Genomic DNA, 22,113 nt, shown 5'->3' with positions numbered 1-22,113 from the left:
GACAAAGCGCAACCCTGGCGGAGGCCAACCCCCACCGAGAACGAATCCGACTTACTGCTGAGGATCCGGACACAACTCTCGCTTAGGGTGTACAGAGATCGGATCGCCCACAGAAGTGACTCCCTCACCCCATACTCCCACAGCGCCTCCCGCAGTTTCTCCTGAGGGACCCGGTCATATGCCTTCTCCAGATCCACAAAGCACGTGTAGACCGGATGGGCATAATCCCAGGCCCCCTCCAGGATCCTTGCAAGAGTGAAGAGCTGGTCCGTTGTTCCACGTTCAGAACGAAATTTCCACATTGTTCCACTTCAATCTGAGGTTCAACCTGGCAACTGCCTCTGGAGTCTTCTGGGATAACATATTCCAGAAGGACTCCTTCTTCAGTCTGGCAGCTTCCCTGGAGTTTAACCCAGTGGACGGTTGCCTCCTTTAACTGCGGGTGGTAGGGGGAAAACTCTGACTATTGTTTGTGCATATGCACCTAACAGCAGTTCAGAGTATGCAGCCTTCTTGGGACTCCATAGTCCTGCTGGGACACTTCAACACCCACATGGGCAATGATGGAGACACCTGGAGAGGTGTGATTGGGAGGAACGGCCAATGGTCATCTGTTATAAGACTTCTGTGCTAGTCACGGATTGTCTATAACGAACACCATGTTCGAACATAAGGATGCTCATAAGTGTACATGGTACCAGAGCATCCTAGGCCAAAGGGTGATGATCAATTTTGTGTTTGTATCATTTGATCTGAGGCCGTATGTTTTGGACACTCAAGTGAAGAGAGGGGCAGAGCTGTCAACTGATCACCATCTGGTGATGAGTTGGGTCAGAGGATGGGGGAATATTCTGGACAGACCAGGCAAGCCCAAACGAGTAGTGCAGGTGAACTGGGAACGTCTGGAGGACGCCCCTGTCCGAGAGATCCTCAACTCACACCTCTGGAAAAATGTTCTGGATATAATCATAAGGCTCATAATTATATTGAGACCCTGTACTAAAAAAATGTATGTTCATAATTTTAGACCCTACCAAAATCGAGTCATGGGCAGGAGAAAGAGGGTGCACAGCTAAAAAGAGCCGTAGAGAAACACTTCCAGCAGCTTAGGTCCCGTCTCCGTAGAGCCCAGTGCAAGACTCCAGCAGAGACACAACTCCTAAGCTCAAACTTTTTGTGCATTGTGCCTGACTTTTTTTCGTGTTGTTTCGTGCTTTGCGCTCAGGCATGGACTCTACCTCTACAAGATTTCTACATCCGGTAAGTCCTCCCGCAGACTGCAGCCATAAGTACTTGAAACAGATGGCTGTTCTGTGTGTGTGTTAAATAGTATAACCAGGGAAACTGATCATTTTGGGAGTGGTCTCTTATTTTTTTCCAGAGCTGTATACGCCAATCATTAGCATGCAAGTTAATACAACAAATATAAATTATTACATGATTATTAATTATTATTATTATAATTATTATTATTATTACTATTACTACAGTCTGGGCCATTGCAAACCACACTTGAGCACCTGATCTCAAGTGCACCTGATCTCAAGTGCTCAAGTGTTGAGCACTTGATGACTGCAGGCAAATAATAATAACTCTTATAGGGCTTTATTGAGTGTTATCAATGTCGGTCTGTTATTTCTGTTTATTAGACCGCTGCTGGTGACCAGCTCTGATCAAAGTGGCTACGGTGGAACTATGCAGGATATTTTCCTTATGGTTCTTTTTTTTACCTTGATTAAACTGCTTCAGAGTAACAGTGCTGGTTAAATAAATGACTAATTACGTGGAGAATGGAGCCTCAGACCCGGTGTCCCAGCTCTCGTCTCTGCAGCACTGCGACACACGTGCACCGTAACGCCTAATCTCTTGTTTATGAAAGATGACATTACACAAATATACATGTGGTAATGTTTATGCTTTGTTGTAAACAATTGCACGTGACCAAGAACAGAGTCAGCAAAGCATAAGGCGGAAAGCGGTTAGAATCATGGACGAATCTTTTAATCATGGACACATCTTTTTGACAGCTGTCTTGCTCCATAAGTTTGGAGTTAAAACACTTTGTGGGGGATGTTGTCAGTGAAGAGGGGGTGAAGCCAGACCCGAGAAAAAAACGTCAGCAATCAACAACATGGAAAGACCAAACAACAAGGATGGTAGCACTGAACTCTTATGTACGAAGCTTTTCAATAAAATACAAAAAGACCAGCGATCCCGCCTCATCTGCTTCATAAAAAATAAAGCGAGACAACACAGGGGAGGGGCGCTGTCAGCTACCTAATGCAATGAGGATTTCCATTCTATCCGGGCACAGATATTGACTCTTATTACTCGTATAATATTGGTACTCTGCAAAAGCGCTTTATCCGTACCAGATATCCGTCTCATCTCTAGCTATTAGTTCTAATATTAACAACTGTTAGGTGGATTTCTAGTAGTATTACAGCTTTTATTGCTACAATTAATTATTATTCATGTTTCTATTACCTTAACTGCCATTATTTCTACTATTCATATCATTATAATATATTAACTGCCATAATTATTGTTAGTCATATTCACTTTACTATAGATATTATTACATTAATTGTTAATTCTGTGGTTGCTTGCATCCCTGGGTCTGTCTGTCTGTCTTTTCAATTAATTTATCTGAATTATATTATTATCATTATTTTAGTTGTTAACGTTATTATTGTGGTTGTTGTGCATATCTGGGTCCCTAAAAATCAGGACCAAAAAAACGTGATCACTTCATCTTTATATTCTATCAGGCACAAAGACGTGTGAAACATTGCCATAATTAACATAGGAATAGGAATTCTGGCATTATGGGCGACAGGCATGGTCTGCAAGTGCGCCTGTGACAGCTGCCGCCGGGCTGCCTGTCTGCATGGGAAACCTTGCTGACGTGTTTCCCTCACCCAATATGCAAACTGTTTCAAGTTTTCTGTTGTATGTGATGGTTTAGAAGGTATCCCCTTCATACCCTCTTTTGTAAAAGAATTTCCTCTCTGGAAAATAAAGTATAATTGATTGATTGATTGATTGATTGATTTTGCTCTTGTTGATAAAAAATCATCAAAGTGGCAACAGAGTTTTGAACTGTAGAGCCCAAACAATAGTTTATATCATGTCTAAAGCATGTAGAATGTGTGCAGCAAACATTGGAAAGTGCTTTGCAACAAAAGATTATGTTGAATTAGATTGTTTTACTCAATATTAGTATTGCTTACTGTATATTAGCATTATAGGATAATATAGCATTGCTACTGCTTTGACTAGCTCCAGGTAATGAGAATCTTGCTCACACAGCATTTTTCATTACTGGGACAATTTAAAATAGTTTTAACCAGCCTATGGACTTATGCTAAATGTCATAATCTTACCCTAATCCGTAGATCAGCTCCAGGATACTCCTTCTCTTCCAGGGCCTCCCATCGTTGGTCAAACTTTGCCACCACAGGATCATCAAAATCTACGATCTGAAACCCAGACACATTCGCTCCTCCGTACTGGATTTTAGAGAGGTCGCCATCTACAAAACCCTGTAACAGAAAATGTATATAATAATGTACATGCAAGCATATTTTATTCTCTAAGAGGATTTGATGGAGCCTCTGTCCATGCCTGAAGTCTGTCTGGAGAAATTGACCAATATTATTAAAACACAGTCAATTAAAGTAAAGTGCATATGCCTGTTACTGATATAGCTTTGTGTGTGTTTTGTACTGGTATAAGGTATACAGTACATGTTTTAATTTATAGTTTACAATTTTCCATGCCCACACAAGTTACATTTGCACATACCACTTAATATAACGTGGACACACACACGTTTGATCACATTTGCACTAGGTATCAATCTACCTCATTGCCTATTTGCACCTGTTTATCATGAACATATTTGTTGTCCTTTGTTTATTTTTGTCACTTAGGTTCATAAGTTATTTATCTATTTATTCTTAGTAACCCTTTTCTTTTTTTTGTCATAGTACAATGTCTGCTCAACGTGACTTACCTTTAATTATCCCCTGGGGATAAATTAAGGTTTCTTGAATGAATATTGAATGTATATAATACTGTATGCCAACACTTTCTATTATATATTTGAACTACTATCTTTTTGAGTAATTATTATCAGCCAGTACAGTGCTTCTGCAATCAGTGGCACTTTGACTTTGTTTAGCCACAAGTTTGTGCCCTCCTACTGGAGGCCACAGAACAACCAACAAAGTAAGCTTGTGAAACCAATCACAAGAATTAACATTAAAAATGCAGGCCTCTTTTTTTTATCTTCCTCTACATAATGTGGCTATGGCTTGCTATGCTAACACCATCTAATCTGGCAACAAAAGCTCTGCCTTTTTTTTTTAAACCATGTATCTGAAATGTGCTACCCACCTGCTTACAATAATTTTAAATAGACCTTTGTATTGTGACCCACTTAGGCTGCTCACTGCTCTATTGTATGCCAATCAGACAGTAATTGCCCACTGCCAGATCAGCGTTGATGCTACTGAGCCTTATTGTTGCAGCTATTCTTGCAAAATTATTAGTTTGTAAATGTGTTTCCTCTTAACTGCCTGACTCCGGCTTTTTACTTGATTCTAATGTCCACCTGTTGTAGTTTGTTTGGAGGTGACAGCCAGTTGATGACTGTAATATATACATGTATTACTACATATCTTCATTCCTCAGCCATGCATAGTTTGGTCAGGTTGAATCAAAGACAGACGGCGACTCACCAAGTTAGCGATGATATAGTGGTATCCCTTCACGTGCCTGCCTATAGTGATCACCTGATGAGAAAAGAGTATCGGCTGTGTCAATACTATAAAACTAAAGTCACAAATTGCTGGGGTTTTTTTTTATCTCCAAAAGGTTTTCATGAGTTAAGAAAACAGTCCAATTTTCAGCTCATAATTACATAGGATAATGTGCTTTAAATGGATTATTTAGCTCAAGAGAAAGGATAATATTCTCAACCATTGAAGGAACACTTAATCCTTAAGTTTCAGTCAGTTAGTCAGTCAGTCAGAAAGATGTAAAAAAGTAATTTTAGTCAGACAGCGACACTGGCATTTGTCAAGAGCAAAAATATCAAAGTAAAAGCTCATGAAAAAAGCAAACCTTTTGAACAATAACACTTTGTGGCCTACATCGGGCATCCACTTGGAGTGTGAATTGTATGTGCACAACATGAATAGCAGAGGCTGTAGCCCAGAAGATAGAGTCCTTTTCAGGCGGGGGTTTTTGAAATTGGGCTGATGCAATTGTGACGTAGTTCAAGAAGGAAAGGAAAGACCAATGGTCATGTGACTCCCGTTCGGTTAGGGCTACTGGTAAGGACTGGATGACAGTGTCGATGATCAACCCGATGTCAAGTGGACCAGGTTGAATCCACTGCAGGACTCCTGAAAATTTGCAAACTAGAAGTTATCACTGCTCCGACAGACATTTTCTCCCCGACCGGTTGGGTTTAACGAGTGACCCGGTGCGCCACCAGCCATGTACCTGTCACCCTGGTGTAGTAAAACATATGTTAGAGTATCTCTTTTTTTATACAGTCTATTAGTATCTCTCTTAAAACCATAATTCTATTTTCATCATCTGCAGTCACTGCAGCAACAGCAGAGGCACTCAGCTGAAAGTCTCCAGTTAACAGGCTCACTCGTTAAACTGAAACACCAGCAAGTCAGTCTGCTTTAAGTTTGATTTTGAAGACACTTGTCAGTGTGTGGACACGGCAGAATTTTGCGGTTTACACTGCGACAAGGTGGCTGGTAATGCAACAATGTACTGGGCTAATTTCATCATCATTGTGGGGTTGTTTTTGACGGCACAGAGGTCCAGGGCTATTCCCAAGAGATCCGGGGCTATAGCCCCGAATGCTCAGGTCTAACGTTGCGCCTGATAATAATTATAAACTAATAATAATAATAATTCTTTATGAGAAGTTTGAGAGGTAGACCAGAGAGGAGAGAGTTGCAGTAATCTATACGGGAGGTGACAAGTGCATTTACAAGGATGAAGGCGCTGATAGATATGAGAGATGGGCGGAGATGGTTGATGCGCAATGTTACGGATGTTGCTTTTCTCTGTCTTTGTACTTTAAGTGTAACTCCGGCGAAATCGGACCCCACAGTCTTTTTCAGCATGAATTTTTTTTGTTGATCTCCTATTAAGAGACAAATCCCGGACAGTTGCTAGCAGCAAACATGGCTCTGTGGCGTAGCTTTAGCGGCTTCATGTCACGCCCATAGATGCTTATAAAAAGTAAATGCTCAATAATAATATTCAGTCAAACAGACATCATAAAAAACACAGAGAGATCAACAAAAAAAGACACAACAATCAATTTGAATTTGATGTTCTTGTTGGAGAGGTGGAAAAAAGGAAAACATGTTGCTTGGCGTCACAGTGGGGCATTAATAATGACAAAACATGTTGCAGACACAAATAATGCAGCATCAGAAGGTCAGACTGTGGCCGATAATTAAAAAAGAGATGAATGAAAGCATTTCCATTCTCACTCGGTGCTCTTATAGCTACATGAGCGCAAACAGCACCAATTACATTTGAGAAACTGGACATTGCAGCAACTTGCGCTTTTTTATTTCCCTGTACACAGAGATCTAAATGAACCATGAGAAAATCAGCGAGTGTGCGTCATTACAAATTGTGCTGGCATGTTTTTATATCTACCCATTTGAATTGATTGTTCTAAAAAGCTACACGTGGGGGGAATAATCTGATCTAATTTTAAAAACAAACGCATTGAAAACAAAAATAAAACAAACAAAATCCATACAAATAAAGACTGTATTAAACTCAGTAACACAAAAGCCAGCAGATCTCAGAAGTTATATTCAGGTTGTAACAAAGTTACAGTTCTATGTTTAGCCGTTCATACAGTCTTATAACATGTAGTAATGCCCAGTTTGTGGTTAGTTTCCAGTCCATGAGATGGGAAAGATAAGTTGCGTTGCTTCGATGCCAGTGGCTGGTCCTTGTGAAGGAAGCTGGTTGAAGAAATGTTCTTGTCCTGTTGTTTGCTCTTAGACAAAAGAGGAATCAGATCGCACTTTGTTCTGCTCAGTTGGGTTGGTAACCGTTGGTTAACCTGGCTGATGATCCTACTCCATATAGGCCATGTTCAGGGCTTAGGGACAGCTGGCAGCTGGTCCCTGGATCCCGCAGAAGAGAGTCGAAGAGAACCAAAAAAAGAGAGTCCAAGAAAGAGAGTGAGCAGGAGGTGTCCTACAGTTTTATAGACCTGATGGTGATGTCATCACCAGAGGTCAGGTCAGCCAATGGACTGACAGTTTGGGGATCCCTTGGAGAGTACACACCTGAGTGTGACCTGTTGGGGAGAGTTGCATGGCAGGCCTTTGTCTGTGACCATGCGCTCAGGGACAAAGGCTACCAGGCTTTTGGGCCTAGTCTTTTCCCTTGTTTGATCAGGCTGAGGCCTTCTCATAATCAAAATGAAAGTTCACATAAATCCAGAAATGAACATTCATCTTTGGGCTGCCGGTTGCACCTACAGCCCTCTTCTGTGCGTATGAATAGGAATCATGCAAGTTTCCTTTAGTAAGGTTTCCTTCTGTTGTGTCATTGCAAATTACCCGTTGGTTGTTTAAGGGGGAGGAGAGGGTGACTGAAGTTGTCACATTTTGAGACATTGTTTTGGAGCCCTTGGGGGGCCCACCTAATGACCTGGGTCCCCAAGCAGTTGGCTACCTTGCTCGTTCACAAGATGCACCTCTGCTTATAATACTGCAGGTTGCAGAGAGGAATACTCTGACTTAATATACAGCAGAGATTGGATCAGTAGCACTTTGAAAGGGTAGAGGAAGTTTTATGGTTGATGGATGGACATAATTACTCATATTAGTGGTAGAAGTAGTAGTAGTAGTAAAAAGACTGGAATCAACCTGTTCCATGATGTCTTTGACTTTGTCTTGTTCACAGTCCAGGATTATGCGTCGCTCCTTACGGATCTCCAGGTCCTGAAAAACAAATAAGTATTCAACATCAAATGTCTTATAGTTATTAAGACCTGCAGCATTAAACATAGCTCTGAAAACACCAAGTGGTAACTTCCTGAGGCACAGCAAGGTCCCTTCCTTACTTGCAGCAGTTTGTATTTTGGTGACTGGCTGAGGGAGGAGAGGTGCAGTAAAGAGTGAGTCATGCAGCTGCATGCTGCCCGCTACACTAGACAGGTCGATAAACTGTCAAAGCATTACCTAATTTTTTTTCACTTGTATTGGTAAATGCACCTCCACAAAAAATCACAGACACCAATAACTGAAAAAAATCCTTTACACACACTAACCTATTATTAACGCTTTGTTTCACAGATTCTATAGTATCATACTAATTTTAAACACAGAAAGTGGCATGTAGCTATAGTTTCTTTAAAAAAAAGGTTCCTGAAAAGAACAATGTAATCTGGTATGAAATATATAGTCACCTGAACATGCCAAAATATCCATGTTAAATATACAGTCAAATTTTTCTAGTAAATTTCCTCCAGAAATGAACAACTGCTCATTAACTCCACTCATCTCAATTTCTGGAGTTTTTTATGGAATGACCTGGATGGATTTGACCTTTAGTGGGAAATTAATAAGTGCATAATTATCCCACAGCACTGTCTCTAGTTCCACTATAGCTATTACCAAATACATTTCCACACAACCAAAAATGAAATAGATTATTAACTTATGTGTTACAGAAAGTAACATAAAAGTTCTCACATTTAAAGCAATTATTCCCTTCCTGGCATGTTGACAATTTTCTTTTGTATCTTAAAATTCTCCTAATAAGTGTATGGCACATTAGAATGTAAAATAAATCCACCAGGTGTTAAAGCTTAAAGATTCAATTCTCAAATATTTCTGAAAAAAGTCTGACCAATCATTTCTTTCAGTCTGAATAGAATGATTTGCCGAGCTTCCTGCCCGTCATCGTCGCAGCGTTCGATTATACATATATATATGATGTACTGTATATTGTATTTTCTTAATTATAATTTAAATTTTTTGTATTGAGAATCAGAATCTGCAAATGAACTGGAAATTAAAGTTAGCAAATTAATGTAGTTGAGTAAAAAGTATTTTTGCTCAGAAAAGGAGTGAATTAGAAGTATGAAGTAGGCCTAGTATCAGCGGCGGCGTGGCCAGCAGGACGACAGGGAGATTTCCCGGTCAGCCGGCAGCCAATAAGCTCAAGTGAACCTGCCTGCAGACTGCCCTGCGCAGCCGTGTGATGTTCATGACCGGCCCATTGAGTTAAAACTCTTCAGAATCAAGAATGTTCCTGTGAAAATCTCGAAGATCTCTATAAACCATACAGACAATCACAGTCCAATCACTATATAACACTTGATGTCTCTCTACATCTCACTCATGGTTGCTAGAGTGTCACACTCAGTCTCATTAATCCAGCCTACTGATTTTTGTTTAGCCTCCTATCCTGATCTAATTATTTTTATTCGGACTTTACATAACTTTCATGACCACAAATATAAAATGGCCAATGATTGAATTAGTTTTTTTGTACATAAATTAATGTAGAATGGTCAAAGCAAAGCCTCATGGGAAAATAGGAACTGCATATCGCTCCACGTTTATCCAATGATCCAATTTATCCAAGGTTAAAGTAGTGGATTTTCTTACATAGGAAAAGGAATTTAATTTGTGTGTTTGATTTGCTCTGTTACACCTGCTGGAGGGCAAGTAGAGAAAGTAGAAAGGAGGGGCTGAAAAGGCCTGAATGAAGAAGAAGTGGATGCTGGAGGAGAGTGCATCGAAACGGTCAAAAATCACGGATTTATTCCGAAACAACCAGAACCAGGCGTCATTTACTGATGCAGGAGATTTGACAGGAAAACGGTTAGCTCAAGCTTTGACATTGTTGCGAATTAGCAAAATATTTGAGCTGAGTTCTTCATAGTTCCTCCTCAGTGGGGGCGGTGTCGTCACATCACGGTCTGCACCGCAAGTTTTTCACACAAACTAACACACACACCCACCAACCCACCTATCAAGTAGCCATGTGGAACACACACTCTCTTCACAATCCATCAGACCATATATCTACACTGTTTAATCCAAACCGGCACAGTCCCATTATGTTTTCTAGACATGTAGTTTACTAATAAGGTAAAACATGTTGTTTATGCTGCATTTGGATGAACTTTCACTTCCCTTTGTATTGTGCATCAGGCACGGCCTTCAAAACAGACTAATTAAGCCACGAAGTTTATCTCCTAAACAATGCCCCAAATTGGTTTTTTTTCACCTTGCCTTTCAGGGCTTCTGTACAATTTGACAGTGTCAGTAACATCAAACAGATATTTGCATCATTCGACATCTCATCTCATCTCATCCCATCTCATCTTCAACCGCTTATCCGGGGTCGGGTCGTGGGGGCAGCAGCTTTAGCAGGGGACCCCAAACTTCCCTTTCCCAGGCCACATTAACCAGCTCTAACTGGGGGATCCCGAGGCGTTCCCAGGCCAGTGTGGAGATATAATCTCTCCACCTAGTCCTGGGTCTTCCCCGAGGCCACCTCCCAGCTGGACGTGCCTGGAACACCTCCCTAGGCAGTGAGTGCTGAAGGTCACTGACCGACGATGCCATCAGGACCACATCATCTACCATAAGCAAAGACGAGATCCGCAGCCCACCGAACTGCAACCCCTCCCCACCACGACTACTCCTCAATATCCTGTCCATGAAAATCACAAACAGGATTGGTGACAAAGCACACCCCTGGCGGAGGCCAACCCCTACCGGGAACGAATCTGACTAACTGCCGAGCATCCTGACACAGCTCTCGCTTTGGGTGTACAGAGATTAGATGGCCCACAGAAGTGGCCCCCCTCACCCCATACTCCTGTACCACCTCCCACAGTATCTCCCGAGGGACCCGGTCATATGCCTTCTCCAGATCCACAAAGCACATGTAGACTGGATGGCCATACTCCCAGGCCCCCTCCAGGATCCTTGCGAGAGTGAAGAGCCGGTCTGTTGTTCCACGTCTAGGATGGAATCCGCATTGTTCCTCATCAATCTGAGGTTCGATATAGGATGAACCCTCCTTTCCAGCACCTTGGAGTAGACTTTACCAGGGAGACTGAGTAGCGTGATCCCCTGTAATTGGCACACACCCTCTGGTCCCCCTTTTTAAATAGGGGAGCCACCACCCCTGTCTGCCATTCCCTTGGCACTGTCCCAGACTTTCACTCAATGTTAAAGAGACGTGTCAACCAAGACAGCCATTTCAAACCCAAAGCTTTCAGCATATCGGAAGAATCTCATCAATCCCTGGGGCTTTGCCACTGTGGAGTTGTTTGACTACCTCAGTGACTTCCACCAGAGATATTAACAATGGTTCCCCATCAGCCTCCACCTCTGCCTCTACAAAAGAGGGCGTGTTAGTCGGATTAAGGGGTTTCTCAAAGTGCTCCTTCCACCACTCGATTACCTCATCAGCTGAGGTCACCAGCGTCCCGTCCTTACTATAAACAGCTTGGACGGTTCCCCGTTTCCCCCTCCTGAGTTGTTGAATGGTTTTCCAGAAGAACCTTGACGGCGCCCGAAGTCCTTCTCCATGACTTCTCCGAACTCCTCCCACACCCGCTGCTTTGCCTCTGACACAGCAGAGGCTGCAGCCCTTCTGGCCCGTCGGTACCTTGCAACAGCCTCCGGAGTCCGGAGGCCTCCTTCTTCAGTCAGACAGCTTCCCTGACCACCGGCGTCCACCACGGTGTTCGAGGGTTACCACCTCTTGAAGCACCTAAGACCTTAAGGCCACAGCTCTCCGCTGCAGCTTCGGCAATGGAAGCTTTGAACATTGCCCACTCCAGTTCAATGCCCCCAACCTCCACAGGGATGCCAGAAAAGCTACGCCCGAGGTGTGATTTTAAGATCTCTCGGACAGGGGCCTCCTCCAGATGTTCCCAGTTCACCCGCACTACTCGTCCACTTATGAGCATCCTTATGTTCGAACATGGTGTTAGTTATAGACAATCCGTGACTAGCACAGAAGTCTAATATCAGACAACAGCTCAGATTTAGATCAGGGAGGCCGTTCCTCACAATCACACCTCTCCAGGTGTGTGTGTGAATAAGACAAAGAGAGAGGGAGGAAGGGTGTGGGCTTAGACCCCTCCAGAAAAGATGTGAACATTAAGTTACACTAAAGCCAGCAGGCTGGAGATCTGAGGAGTTCTTATTCAGGTTTACCAAAGTCACAGTTCTATGCTTAGCCGTTCATACAGTCTTATAACATGTAGTAATGCCCAGTTGGTGATTATTTATCAGTGGGAGATGTCTTGGTTGTTGCTCTTAGACAAAATAGGACTCAGATCGCTCTTTGTTCTGCTCAGCTGAGTTGGTAACCGGTTGGTTAACCTGGCTGGTGATCCTATTCAATAAAGGCCATGTTCAGGGCCAAGGGACAGCGGGCAGCTGGTCCCTGGATCCAGCAGGTGAGCGTCGAGTTGAGTGTGGAGATTCGAAGAAAGAGTCCAAGGAAGAGAGGCCAAGACAGAGAGAGCAGGAAGTGTCCTACAGTTTTATAGACACTGATGATGTCATCACCAGAGGTCAGGTCAGCCAATGAACAGTTTGGGGGTCCCTTGGGGAGTTCACACCTGGTTGTGACCTGGGGGGGAGAGTTGCATGGCAGGCTTTTGTCTGTGACCATGCCCTCAGGAACAAAGGCTGCCAGGCTTTTGGGCCTAGTCTTTCCCTTTGTTTGATCAGGCTGAGGCCTTGAGGCCTCCTCATCTTTGGGATGCCGGTTGCACCTACATATTCCCCAGATGTCCTTGAGACTGCACCTGATGTGCGGGTTTAAGGGCATATTTCACAGTCCATAGATGTTCATTTGTCAGTTAATTTAGTGTCTGTAACATTTTGGGCAGTTATTTCACCAACTGGGAATTGGCTAAACACTACTTATATCTCGGCTATGCAAGAACAAAAGTTACAAAACGAAATCTAAACATGACAATGGCACTATAGGAAATACATAATAAACATTGTTTCTCAGCTACTCTTCAGGTTAGTGAGTTATGTAAATGTGGTAGGGTGTGATGCAGCTGAGATGCAGCTGTCAGTTGCATGATGACAGGTGTATGACTGGTGTGTCAATCATGAGGTGTTTCCTAGACTAGTGTTTACTAGTGGGCTTATTACAAAATACAAGGAGCTGATCCAAGTGTATATGCAAACTTTGTACAAGGTGTTAAGTCTTATTGAGTTTGCTGCGGCTGCTAACAAATCAAAGTTTACCAATTTAACTGTAAGAAGTAAGTAAGAAGTAAGAAGTAAGGCTGCTTAGCTTGCATTAATCTTACTATCAGTACAGACGGACTGTTACCAACAGAACCGTGGGGAGCGGACTCTGGAGCTCTGTTGTTTGAAGTTCTTCTTCACTCGTGGCTCAGGGCTGTAAAGCTGCCTGTAGCTGTGTACAGAAAGACACTCAGAGGTGCTGTCACTATCGGATTCTGAGCTGCGGTCAGAGATGATGTGGTCATTATCTGAGCAGTGGTTTGGCAGCAGGTCGTTATGCTGGGCCAGAATCTCAGAATATGGCCTTCTACAGCTCCTGCTGTGGGCATGACAGGATACTGTGGCAGCTGACGGACATGGCGTTTACGCTCTGCGTCCCTATGCTGTCTTTTGTCCCCCCGGAGAGGAACATTCCATGACTGGTCATTCGTGAGTCATTCAACATGACTGGTACAACAGACAATATAGATTACTTCAAATCAATAGTTACAGACACAACAATACAAATTAACCAAATTAAATGAACGACAGAGCGTTCATCTGATATAAGCAACATTGTCGTAGGTCATAAAATAATTATGTGCAGCACCTCTCAAAATGAGCATGATAATAGCTGGAGGAGTGGCTAAAGGGGAGCAACGCCAGGGAGGTCTGGAGAGGCCTGAAAACCATCTCTGGCCACTCCAAGGACAGTGGGAGGGGCCCTGTATCAGGTGATCAGGTCTGGGCGAATGAGCTGAACCAGTTCTTCACCAGATTCGATGGCGACACGTTTCCCTCCCCCTCATGCTCCCCCTTCTCCACAGCAGCTGTCCTGGTCGGCTCCCCCATTCCATCCCACTGCCTCTCCAACAGCGACAACTACACCATCCTCACTCCAAGTCTCTCACCTCCTCCCCCCTTACCCATCCCTCAGCCCCTCCCCTAGCCTTGTCATAACAACAGACCAGGTGAGGAGGGAGCTGAGGAAAACCAAGGCGAGGAAGGCTACTGGCCCTGACGGCATCAACTCCAGACTGCTTAAGGACTGTGCAGATCAGCTCAGCGGTGTGCTCCTGCACATCTTCAACCTGAGCCTCAGTCTGGAGAGAGTTCCACTCCTGTGGAAAACATCGTGCGTGGTTCCGGTTCCAAAGACTGTTCACCCCAGGGAGCCGAACCACTTCAGGCCAGTAGCCCTTACCTCCCACCTGATGAAGACCATGGAGAGGATCGTACTCTCCCACCTGCGTCACCTTGTGGACAGTGAGATGGACCCCCTGCAGTTCGCGTACCGGCCTGGCATCGGTGTGGATGACGCTGTCATCTACCTGCTGCACAGGTCCCTGACACATCTGGAGAGTGCCGGGAGCTCTGTGAGAGTCATGTTTTTCGACTTCTCCAGTGCTTTCAACACAATCCAGCCAGCGCTGCTCAGGGGGAAGCTGGAAGGGGCGGGAGTCGACCGTCACCTGGCTGCATGGACCATCGACTACCTCACCAACAGACCGCAGTACGTGAGGCTTCGAGACTGTGTGTCTGATGTGGTAGTCTGCAGCACAGGGGCCCCGCAGGGTACGGTGCTCGCTCCCTTCCTTTTCACACTGTACACCTCAGACTTCAGCCACAACACCAACAGCTGCCACCTCCAGAAGTTCTCCGACGACACAGCCATCGTTGGACGGGTGTCCGAGGGGGACGACCTGGAGTATCGAGACGTCATCGCCAACTTCGTCGCCTGGTGTGAGGCAAACCATCTGCTCATCAACGCCAGCAAGACGAAGGAGGTGGTGATAGACTTCAGCAGGAAGGCTCCCACAACAGCACCGGTGAACATCCAGGGTTTGGACATTGAGAAGGTGGAGCAGTACAAATACCTGGGTGTTCACCTCAATAATAAACTGGACTGGTCCCACAACACCGACGCCCTGTACAAGAAGGGCCAGAGTCGCCTCCATCTACTGAGGCGACTGAGGTCTTTTGGAGTGTGCAGGGCACTTCTGAGGACCTTCTATGACTCTGTGGTAGCGTCTGCTATCTTTTATGCGGTGGTCTGCTGGGGCTGTGGAAGCTCAGAGAGGGACAGGAAGAGACTAAACAGACTGATCAGAAGAGCTGGCTCAGTCCTAGACTGTTCCCTGGATTCCATTGAGGAGGTGGGTGAGAGGAGGATGTTATCCAAACTAACATCGATCATGGACAACACCTCTCACCCCCTCCATGACACTGTGGGAGCCTTAAGCAGCTCCTTCAGCCACAGACTGCTGCATCCGAGATGCAAAAAAGAACGCTTCCGCAGGTCGTTCATCCCGACCGCAGTCAGACTGCACAATAATAATTTGTAATGATTGTTATGTTTATTTTGTCAATTCACCCATGTGCAATTACACTTCCACATCATCACAAGTCACTTTTGTAATGCATATTTGTAACATCTGTACTTAGTATTTCCATCCACTGTAGTTTTCCACTTCATATTTATGACACATAGTGTAAATTGTTGTATATTGTATATAGTATATTTTCTATTCTTATTTTTTATTTTTATCTTCTATTTTAATTATCTTTGTTTACCTTATGTAAACTAAGGGTCTGTGTTGTCTGTGTCTGTGTTGTAAGCTACTGCTCATGTGAATTTCCCCGCTGTGGGATCAATAAAGTCTATTCTATTCTATTCTATTCTATAAATGATTATTAAATATTATCATGGACCAAGAACCATACAGGTACAACTGCTCATGGCTGGCAGCTGTACATGTATGGTAAGTAGTCTGTCTATCTATCACAGCTCTGGGTTTTTTTTAAAACAAAGAAAAAAACTGTCAAAACTTACACAGACCCTACGTTAAATTGAATGAGCAGTGTGAATGACTTAACCTTTAATTAATTCATTTAAAATAAAGGCTAGCGTCCTGTCTGGGGTGAGCCCCGCCTCAGAACAGTACTCTCATTTTAGTGTAGAGGAGTTAATACATTCATCCATTGTCATTAATCACTTCATTTCAATTGTCAGGAAGTCATTTTGCTGGGTGGGAGGTCGACAATATCCACGTGGACACTATACTCACAGTCATGATTGTATCGCCCTTTGACCATGCTATTTGTTGTGTGTATTTTAAAATGCAGGGTGTATAAACAGTGTGCAATGCTGCGTATGAACAGGATATCAATACCTGAAACAGGGAGCGGTAGGCTTCATCCTTCCTCTCATCTTTGAGGTTCCCTACATTTATCGCTGTGACAACCCATTTTTTCTCTGCTGCAGTGTCCAGTATAACCTGAAGAGTAGAAAGACCTGCATGCAAATGAAAACACACGCACAAGCACACACAGACACACACACACACACACACACATACACACACACACGATTAGTGCAATTAGAATACTAAAAATATCTTCTAGTGTACAGTAGTTTGCAAGGGTAAACCCTATCTGATATGCACTGTAGCCATACTAAAGAAGTTGCATTGTCTTTCGCTGCCGTGCATATCAGATAGGGTTTAAGTTCAACAGAATTGTAAGAAATCTGAATCAAATATTCAAACTGAGGCATGTACCATAAAGTGAGCTTATGAAATTAATCAGGCTTATTTCTGTTAGTCTGATTAGGTTTTAGTTGATTCAATTCCATCAAGCGACTTCAGCATAGTTCAAGTTCACTGTGGCAATTTATGATGGCAAACTAACCTGGTCCAGGGAAGGCTAACTGTCAGGCTAACTGAGTTGTTGCTTTCAGTTCTCCGTCTGATCCAATAGGAAAGAGATGATTTCACTCATTATTATTTGACTTTATTTAGCAGTGTTTATAGAATATCAACTAAAAATATAAATTAATCAACGATAAATTATACAACCCCAATTTACATGAAGTTGGGACGTTGTGTAAAAATGTGAATAAAATACAAGGAAAACAATGATTTTAAAATGATTTTAACCCATATACAATTGATTACACTAAAAAGACAAGATATTTAATGTTCAACTGATAAACTTTATTGTGTTTTTGCAAATATTCACTCATTTTGAATTTGATGCCTGCAATATGTTCCAAAATGTACCTCTCTGTCTGTCTTTGTGTCCGTCTCTTTCTGTCCATCTATCTGTCTTTTCTCTCTTTCTCTCTCCTTTTAATCCTCCCCAACCGGTCAAGACAGATGGCCGTCTTCCATAGAACTGGGTCTGTCTGACGTTTCTGCCTGTTAAAGGGAAGGTTTTCGTGGCCACTGTGCACTCTACAGAGGAATTGTTAGGTCTATGTAAATCACAAATAAGTCATAGACTGTGGTCTATACCTACTCTGTAAAGTGTCCTGAGATTACTTTTGTTATGATTTGGTACTGTAAATAACATTTAATTAAATATGTCGTCATCCAAGAATGGGGCACAATTTGTGATGACACCCCTAGATGCCAGTCTGATCAGAAATCTCTGATGCCTTATCAGAACTGTACAAGTGTTTTGAACTCACCTCCCCCTCCCTGCTTCTCCAGTCTTTGATTCTTTGACCCTCTGAGAGATACTTAAACTCATTGAGTGAGGGCTTTCTGAACCAGAGAGTGAACAAAAAGATGTCAAGGTCATTAGACAGACACTGTCAAAAAGTGAAATGTATCTGTTAACTAATGGAGAAAAGATTTTCTCAAGAGTTTTGTTGCACTCTCCAACTCAACCCCCCAAACGTTCCACAGAGGCCTCTGACACTTTATTGGCCCTGAGCAACCCACATAAATTCTTATCTCGCTGAAAGAAAGAGCAGAAGAGGCTCAATGTTTAATATTGTAGGTGCAACTGGCACCCCAAAGATGATTGTTCCTTTCTTGATTAACTCAAACTTTCAGTTTGATTAAAAGTAGGCCCAAAGCCTGCTGAAACACAGGCCAACCATGTAACCTTCCCCCACAACAGGTCACACCCAGGTGTGATTTATTCAAGAGACCGCAAACTGTCATTGGCTGACCTGACCTCTGGTGATGACATCACCAGTGTCTATAAAACTGTAGGAGACTTCCTGCACTCTCTCTCTCTCGGATCTCTCTCTTTGAACCTACCAACTCAACTCGACGTGCTCCTGCTGGATCCAGTGACCAGCTGCCCGCTGTCCCTAGGCCCTGAACCTGGCCTATGGCGTAGGATCACCTGCAAAGGTTAACCAACCGGATATCCACTCAACTGAGCAGAACAAAGATTGATCTGAGTCCTCTTTTGCATAAGAGCAACAACCAAGACAAGAACCTTTCTTCAACCAGCTTCCTTTCTTCAACCAGCCACTGGCATCAAGCAACGCAAAACATCTCCCATCTCGTGGACTGGTAACTAGCCACCAACTGGTCATCACTACATGTTATAGGACTTTATGAACGGGTAGATAGAACTGTAACTTTGTTGTAACTTGAATAAGAACTGAGATTTCAAGCTGCTGGCCTTTGTGTAACTCAAATGTTCACACCTTCTCTGCAGGGGTCCAAGCCCCCACCTCTCCTCTTTGTCTTATTTTCTCTCACACACACACACTCTCACACACACACACACACACACACACACACACACACATTTGCTGTTAGCTTTAGTTAGTTTATTGTGTTTTGTTTGTTGCATTTATTAATTTGTTAATAAATGTTTGTGTTTACCATATGTCTGTTTATTTATTATTACACAAAGATGAATGAGCCAGCCTCTACTAAGAAAGTAACTTGTAAATCCTTCAACTAATTAAACTATTACATGTATCGGTGTTCAACCCTTAATTAGTAGTTTAATATATTTAATGAGACTTTTATATTAGTTTTCACTCCGTCTATGACAGTGGTGCCCAGAGGAACTCTGGTTTAACTAGAGTAATTTTTTATTATTATCTTTGATAATTATTGGTGATAACTAATATTTACTTGATTAACGATAAGTTTATTGAGAATACTCAATCTCATACTCTGAACATGAGTCAAGGCCCTACATTTAATAGGTTCTCTGTGTGAATTTTTTGATAAATTAAAGTTATTAATTTTTAGTAATTTTTCTTTATTAATTTTCCTTGTCAAATATTTCATTTGATAGTCACACTATTGATCAAATTAAACCTAAAGTACCTACAATATGTTCTTAAAGACAACTGTTAACCAGTATAAACATTTTTGGCTAGTGGATGACGAGGACGAGGATGTGCTGAAGTGTTACAGTGACGTATTACGTAATTTCCGGTGCTTGTGTGTTGGTCACGTGTTGTTTCACTGTTTTGCTGCTCTCACTAAATTCAGCTGTTTTTGCTATAATATTCACCACAGCTGAACATTTAAACATCCACTAGTTCTACTCGAGCACTCACAGCTCTCCTTCTTTCAGCCGCTTTCTCGCTAATTCCATAGTGTTAAACGTTACGCGCTATCTGTTAGCCACTTTAGCTTAGCAGTTAGCTTCATGGCTGGTGATGGCTTCCCCCGATCTCTCTCTTGCTCGGAGTATCTTATGTTTAGCTACTCCTCTGCCTCCTTTAGTGATAATGGTAAATGTAATAAGTGTAGTGTATTTGTAGCATTGAAGGTGATACTCAGTGAGTTAGAGGCACGGCTCTGCACCATGGAAGCTCAGTCTTGTGCTACGGTAGTTAGCCAGCCACCTATAACTTTAGCCGGTGCAAAGCCACACAGTGTAGCGTTAGCTTCTGCTAGCCCTCCCCTGGCAATCCCTGAGCAGCCAGGGTGCTCCTGGGTGAGGGGAGAGGAAAGCATAGCTCTAAAGCGAAGCCCATGGTTAACCATCTGCCCGTTCACATCACAAAAATAACTTTTCTCCACTCAGTGACACACCTGCTGAGGAAACAACACGTGCAACGTGAACTAAGCGACACCAGGGACCATAGTAAAATGCGTCCCAGGGGCCAGAGCGGGCGACATTGAGTCCTATTTGAAACTGCTGGCTAAGGATAAACGTAAATATGGTAAGATTGCTAGTCACGTCGACACCCGATTACATCAATCGGAGGTCACTAAAATTAATGTGGGGTCACCAATATTTCTTCAAACCAAGGAACCTTAGAATCAACTTTACGACCTGATATATTTTTGGACTGCTTTTCTACAGTTGATCTTAACAAATTATCCTCTACTATTTCCCACCCAGTCTTGATCCTGGGGTACTAGCCAACTATAGACCTATATCTAACCTTCCTTTTTTCTCTAAAATCCTTGAGAATTTAGTCGCCAATCAGCTGTGTGACTTTTTATATAATAATGAGTTATTTGAGGACTTTCTGTCAGAAAACGAAGCATTAGAACGAATCATAGCACTGAGACAGCACTGGTAAAAATTACGGCCTTCTAATAGCTTCAGACAAAGGACTTGTCTCTGTACTTGTTTTACTAGATCTTAGTGCAGCCTTCGACACTACTGACCATTGCATCCTGCTACAGAGACTGGAGCATCTAATTGGCATTAAAGGAACCGCATTAAGCTGGTTTAAGTCTTATCTATCAGATAGATCTCAGTTTGTACATGTTATTGACAAATCCTCCATGTACACTCAAGTCAGTCACGGAGTTCCACAGGGTTCTGTCCTTGGACCGATTCTATTCACCTTATATATGCTTCCCTTAGGAAATAATATACGGAAGCACTCCATCAATTTTCATTGTTATGCTGATGATACACAATTCGATTTGTCGATCAAACCAGAAGAAACCAATCAGTTAGCTAAACTTCAAATATGCATTAAGGAAATAAAAAGCTTGATGACCTGCAATGTTCTGATGTTAAACTCAGATAAAACTGAAGTTATAGAACTTGGCCCTGAAGGCCTCCGAAACTCAATAGCTAAAGATCTGGGTGTTATTTTTCAGGATATGTCCTTCGGTTCTCACATGAAATTAACGACAAGGAATGCATATTTTCACCTGCATGATATTGCGAAAATTAGACCCTAACAATGGGCCTCATTTATCAAACTTGCGTGGAAACGGGTGCAGATCTGAGCGCAGAATTGGTCGTAGGAAAGGACCCACGTGTGATTTATGAAACATTCGTATCTGACCAATCTCAGCGTATGAATGAGCGGGCCTTGATAAATGCGGCGGCTGAATTCGATCTTCTTTAACATGTTACGCCCTTAAATATTCCTGGTTCGGAGGCGTCGCCCACTGAGGTCAAACATGGAGAGGAAGAACGCTGGTTAGAAAAGAAACTTTTCCGACACACAGATCGGCATCCTGACATCCGAGATGGAGCAAAATAAGGAGGTGCTTTTTGTCAGTCTTAAGAGTGGAATAAAAGGGGCCCATAAAAACGCTGTATAAGAATAACGGAGGAAGTCAAACCGAGGCAGCGCTCCACTGAGACCCGTGTGCGCCTGTGCGCACTGTTGGACAGGTGTGCCGTATTCAGCACCCCTGCTGTGAAATGCACCCCCTCGCATTATAGGTGATATTCTGGATCAGAAGGCTGTTGTTTCCACCTATAGGAGTAGTTTATTTACTACTCTACCGCACAACACCGGGGTTATTAGGTATTCCGTAAGAGGATAACCTTTGTCATCTAGAAGAACCATACCAAGATGTTAATCATCTGATACCTTGCGTGATTTAATGCAATTTATCGAGGGTAGCCACGAACCGAGGAGATGACTTTGGCTCTGCAGTGCGTCTTGCTGCAGCCGCGCGCCAACACATTCATTCATTCATTCAATGTCGGGGTCCCGGGGGGCTGGAGCCGAGCTGTTTTGAAATATAAAAGAATCGTGTGTTCCCCCTGGTCACCTGACCACCACGTTTAAAAGCGACAGCTTGGCGTCACAAATCACCTGTACATTTATCGAGTGGTAGTTTTGGCG

General features: G+C 43.0%; 1 protein-coding gene across 3 annotated transcripts in view; it reads right to left on the bottom strand.

Moving 5' to 3' along the window:
• Positions 1–22,113, bottom strand: part of LOC310964331 (glutamate receptor 2-like) — a gene marked incomplete at its 3' end in the record, with an annotated part of 216,023 nt that overhangs the window by 92,325 nt on the left and 101,585 nt on the right. For all 3 annotated transcript variants that reach the window (XM_083937417.1, XM_083937416.1, XM_083937415.1), the window contains exons 4-7: positions 16,469–16,590; positions 7,938–8,012; positions 4,746–4,799; positions 3,387–3,545 (exon numbers count right to left, since the gene is read on the bottom strand). In XM_083937417.1, coding sequence (XP_083793543.1) covers positions 3,387–3,545; positions 4,746–4,799; positions 7,938–8,012; positions 16,469–16,590 — 410 coding nt within the window. The remainder of the gene's footprint in view (positions 1–3,386; positions 3,546–4,745; positions 4,800–7,937; positions 8,013–16,468; positions 16,591–22,113) is intronic.

Source organism: Echiichthys vipera (assembly GCF_963691815.1).
Source record: "Echiichthys vipera genome assembly, chromosome: 2".
NCBI lineage: Eukaryota > Metazoa > Chordata > Actinopteri > Perciformes > Trachinidae > Echiichthys > Echiichthys vipera.
The sequence above is the reverse complement of the archived record's forward strand: the minus strand, read 5'-3'. Positions and strand labels throughout refer to the sequence as shown.